The sequence below is a fragment of the Amborella trichopoda genome, chromosome 9 (genome assembly GCF_054954075.1).
Source record: "Amborella trichopoda isolate Santa Cruz 75 chromosome 9, AtrichopodaSantaCruz75HAP2 v2.0, whole genome shotgun sequence".
Classification (NCBI taxonomy): domain Eukaryota; kingdom Viridiplantae; phylum Streptophyta; class Magnoliopsida; order Amborellales; family Amborellaceae; genus Amborella; species Amborella trichopoda.
In genome coordinates this window covers 31,049,164-31,053,513 of record NC_142344.1, presented here as the reverse complement: position 1 = coordinate 31,053,513, position 4,350 = coordinate 31,049,164, and the positions used below count along the sequence as shown (strand labels likewise).

The 4,350-nt window shown below is 42.1% G+C and overlaps 1 protein-coding gene across 1 annotated transcript; it reads right to left on the bottom strand.

Moving 5' to 3' along the window:
* Positions 1–634: 634 nt before the first annotated feature.
* LOC18428476 (transcription factor ABORTED MICROSPORES) lies at positions 635–3,773 on the bottom strand. Its single transcript, XM_006837792.4, has 8 exons — positions 3,660–3,773; positions 3,356–3,544; positions 3,184–3,265; positions 2,931–3,020; positions 2,015–2,686; positions 1,528–1,836; positions 1,222–1,398; positions 635–1,011 (listed from the first exon to the last, which is right to left on the bottom strand). Exons 1-8 carry the CDS (start codon positions 3,752–3,754, stop codon positions 844–846), a joined length of 1,782 nt encoding a protein of 593 aa, XP_006837855.1. The 5' UTR covers positions 3,755–3,773; the 3' UTR covers positions 635–843.
* Positions 3,774–4,350: the final 577 nt, after the last annotated feature.

The window sequence follows — 4,350 nt, the reverse complement described above, 5'->3', positions numbered from 1 at the left end:
GGACCAAAATTATGTTAAAAATGAAAATATAAAATTTAAAGCTTTAAAAATAGTATAGATCGAGCAAATCTATGAAAACTTGAAAATCTTGAGAATTGATAGTCCACAATTACGTTAGATTCAATCTTCACCGTGCTTGATGCGAGTGCTACAACTTCCAATTTGCAAATAAGGAATCGCCATGAAGAGAGAAAAAATAAGATCCGCATTGAAATAATAGAGAAAGCAAGAAGTAAGAAACATGAATGTTTATGTTAAGACAAGAACAGCTGGATGTTGTTCAACAGATAAATTTATTAAGACAAGAACGGCTTGGATGTTGTTCGTCGGATAAATTTGTTATCTATATGCCACTCTAGTTATGACAAAACACCCATGAACTTTGCTAATAACACCTTTGTCTCAACTCTGTGGCATTTTGTGTGAGAGGATTGTCCTATATATTTATGTTTTTAATGTATAAATAGTCACACGTGAGAAGAGGTCCTATGCTCATGCCCACACTAAGAATAGAACTCAAGGCATCACATCCTCACCACAATGCCTTTAGTATCATAAAGAGCAAAAGCATGGGCGAGAATTTAATCCGATAAGATTTCTTCAACAAAATGATAAAAATCTGCATGCAATGAAATGGTTTCAAGGTTTGCATATCGAATACCATTAGCAATAAGCTACCATTAAACAATTCAAACCCCACAATAGGATGATGCAGTTTAAACAAATTAAGTTCATAATTCAGACAAAGTGAGTGATTTAAAACTGCTTGATATGGTTAATTTCAGAAAAGACAAAAAATCTTAGACTAAAAATATTCAAAACATTGTATATGAAACAACCGTATCAAATATGGATGCTGGAGAAGTTGGCGGCGCCGATTGGTGGCGGAAGCTCCCGCAAGTGGACATGCTGCAATTTCGGTACAGGGGAAGGCCAGCCATTGGGATTGCGGGTGAGCTCCAGAAGTGAATCCCTCACATGCTCTGCCTGTATAGCTTCGTTATCCCTCATCTGGCAACAACACAAACACCAATTTGCATTCTCAGAACCGAGAGGGTGGCGGCTCTGTCCCAGAGAATGGCAACACAAACACACTAATTTGCATTCTCAGAACCGAGAGGGAGGCGGCTCTGTCCCAGAGAAAGGATTGCTGAGACATACCTCGACCTTGAAGACATTAAGAATGAGGCTCATGTAAGTAGTGTCCTTTCTAAGACATACCTCGACTTTGAAGACATTAAGAACGAGGCTCATGTAAGTAGTGATATTAACATGGATTACTTCGAGGCCCAAGGCATCCATGGCCTGCATTAGCCTCGCAAAACCACCACTGCTTTTCTCGCAAAATATCTTCAGGTTGAACTCATGGGCGCCTACTTGGCTCACCTCAACCTGAACCTGAAAACAAACAGAAAACAAATCACCATTCCTTATTTCACTATTAGGTGGTTTTTGGAGATCAAGTAATGCAAAGAGATGAAGAAGAGAACGAGCGAGCCGTGATATCTGTTCTGAGATCGGACATACCTCCATTTGCTGCTGCTGAGCCTTGTCATCGGAACAGTCATTGTTGATGTTGGGGATATGCAGCAGGTGATTAGAGGATGAGGATTCCTCAACCCGCTCCTCCATGACGCTAAAGCCGCCATGGTTGTTGCAATCAGAGGAAGGGGTCGTAGCCGGAGGAGCACCACCATCGCCTCCGTTCCCTTGCTGTTGCTGCTGCTGCCGCTCTTCCTCAGTTGTCTCCTCCAGCTCCTCCTGCAGTGCCTTCACTAGCATTTGCAGCTCCTTTACATACTCTATGGCATCACCCAAGATGGATGCCCTGTCCATCTACAAACAATCTCATACCCACGAAATTACATATGTTTACTTCGAAAAAGAATGAGCATAGTTGAAAAATGAATAAAGGAAGATGGAAAAAAGACTGAAACAGATTATAAAAATGAGAGTTTACAGTTTGAAAAAAAAAAAAAACGAGAGAAGGGGTTGGGTTGTCATGTTGGCCTGCCTTGGTGATCTTGGGCACGAGGGAGCGGAGGGCATAGAGCCTTTCACTGAGCTTCTTCCTTCTCTTCCTCTCAGCCACCAGGTTCTTAGACTGATGTTTCCTTCCAGACCTTGCCTTTTGTTCGTCGTCATCCTCGCTGCAGTCAGAGATGGAGTCACCCCTCTGCTCACCCTCCTGCTCACCCTCCTGCTTCACCTGTGATGAGGATGATGTCGATTTAAGATTGGGGAAGGAGATTGGAGGCTTCATCATGTCATCTGAGAGCAAGGAGTCGGCAGAGCCATCAAAGAGAACGTTGTTGTTCCTCAGCTGCTGTTGGCCATACGACCCCCAATCCGAAGGAGAAGGGACACCAGTCCATGGGGGGTGGTGATGGAAGTCCTTTTGCCTGTTGTCGAGCATTTGGTGGTGGTGGTAGTAGTATCTTCTTTCGTAATCTTCCTGTAGGTCTGTGGGGGATTGGGGCTCGAAACTTTGGTAGTTTCCGACTAAGTTTTCCGATGAGAAATGGAAAGGTATTTCCTTTATGGCGGAAGATGAAGAAGAAGATATCATCATCGCTTCCTGCCTCTGCTGCTGCCAAGATTCCTGATGGAGAGGGTGTTCAGGGGGGCAATTTGCAGGCCACTGCTCCTCCATAACAAACTCAATCACCTCACGATCCTCTGATACCTGTTGTTATCATATTATCAAATCAAACACTTTTGAGAACTCCTTTTTCAATGTCTTTTTCTTTTCCCTAATTGCTTAAACTTGTCAGAATATCTGTTTTATATAATATAATATAATTATTTCATGCATTTTCAAAAACCTAATAAAATAAACAAGGATGAAATGGAGAGGGCGTCGCCTTCTGAATTCCATTTAGATGGAGTACAAAACAAAGAGTAAGACAGAGAAAGAGCAGGTGCTTCACATTATCAAAAGCAAACAGCTCCACAAGGCCTCCTCCAGGAACCGGAATGAATGCCCTTGTATTATTATTATTTGTATTAGCCCCCACTTCCTGCACGATTAAACAAACAAAGAAACTGAATGCCATCTCTTCCAAAAACTAAGAAAGAATGAATAAGAGTATTATTAGTACACTGCAATCCTAAACAAACAAAGAAACTGAATGCCATCTCTTCCAAAAACTAAGAAAGAATGAAGAAGAGTTGTATCAGTACACTGCAATCCGTTAGGTGGGTGGGTTGCGTATTAGTATTAATCCATCTGGCCTGCCCGGACAAAAGCACCTGTGCATAAACCCTGATTTTTTTTGACAGAATAAGAATTAAGGTGGCCGGAAACTTAAAAAACCCGAATCAATCGATCAATGACATTGGTTGGTTAGGTTACCCAGCAGCAGCAGAGTCCAAAGGGATGGAGGTAGGCGACGCCAAGAGAAGGTGGCAGGACTGGGTGGGTGGGTGGGGTAAAACTGTATCCCTGCAATAAAATTTAGATGCAAAAGACCCCACCAAACCATTCTCACTATCTCCATTTTCAGTAGCTCCCCCGCAGCAACACCCCACCCATTCAATATTCCTAAACATAAATTTTCAGATCAATCTTAGTTTATTTGTAAAAAATAAGTTTTCCCCAATTACAACAAAAACAGAGAAACCTCTCTCTCTTAGAAGCAACAATGGCAAGAGCTCACCTCTGGTCGTTGCTGGGTTTCCAATACACACAGTAGTTCCAGCGCTTAGTAGCTAAAAGGGTTCTCAAACGCTCTTGGAAGTACCCACTGTTCATCTTTTTCCACCTCTCAAACTCTTCATGAAAACAAAATTGCAGATTGAAGAATTAAACGTGCAAAGGAGCAGCTAAAAATGCAGTTTCTCTCTCAAAAATGAAATTGTGGTTAGTAATAAGAATTATGGTGGAGGGAATCTGGGTGATCAGAGGGGGTTTCAGAGTGCAGTTTCTCTCTCTAGAATCTGGGTGATCAGAGGCGGGGCAGAGGAAAAAATGCTCATACCTGCCACATGAACCTGTACAAACTTACCTTCCTTCCTCTTTCCTTTTCCTTTCTATATTATTTGTAGGGGAAATAGATATATCATAGTTTAAAAGATCAAAACTGTCTTGCCGTTTCACAACAAGAGTGGGTTCTAGTGAATTGAAGAAACTCGAGGTGGGTAGTTAGTTAGTTTTAAGGGTGAGGAAAATAACAAATAAATAAATAGCCATGAGAGAGTAGGTGAAGAGTGGTGAAAGCGTGATCAAGAGGGAATTGAGGGGATTCCCTTCTTTTTGACCCCACTCAGTACCCGAGTGGTAGATTCGATTTGGGTCTCAGTATGGGCCTTTTAAACCCGGTGGGTTGGGTCTCGGTCCAAATCTTGGAC

What these genes read in the sequence shown, in the direction of transcription:
- LOC18428476 (XM_006837792.4), bottom strand. Translation starts at nt 3,754, where the DNA reads ATGAACAGTGGGTACTTCCAAGAGCGTTTGAGAACCCTTTTAGCTACT. An exon ending in AAACCCAGCAACGACCAGAG is followed by an intron (nt 3,545 to 3,659) that starts GTGAGCTCTTGC and finishes ATTTATGTTTAG; the next exon opens with GAATATTGAATGGGTGGGGT. An exon ending in TCGTGCCCAAGATCACCAAG is followed by an intron (nt 1,837 to 2,014) that starts GCAGGCCAACAT and finishes GATTGTTTGTAG; the next exon opens with ATGGACAGGGCATCCATCTT.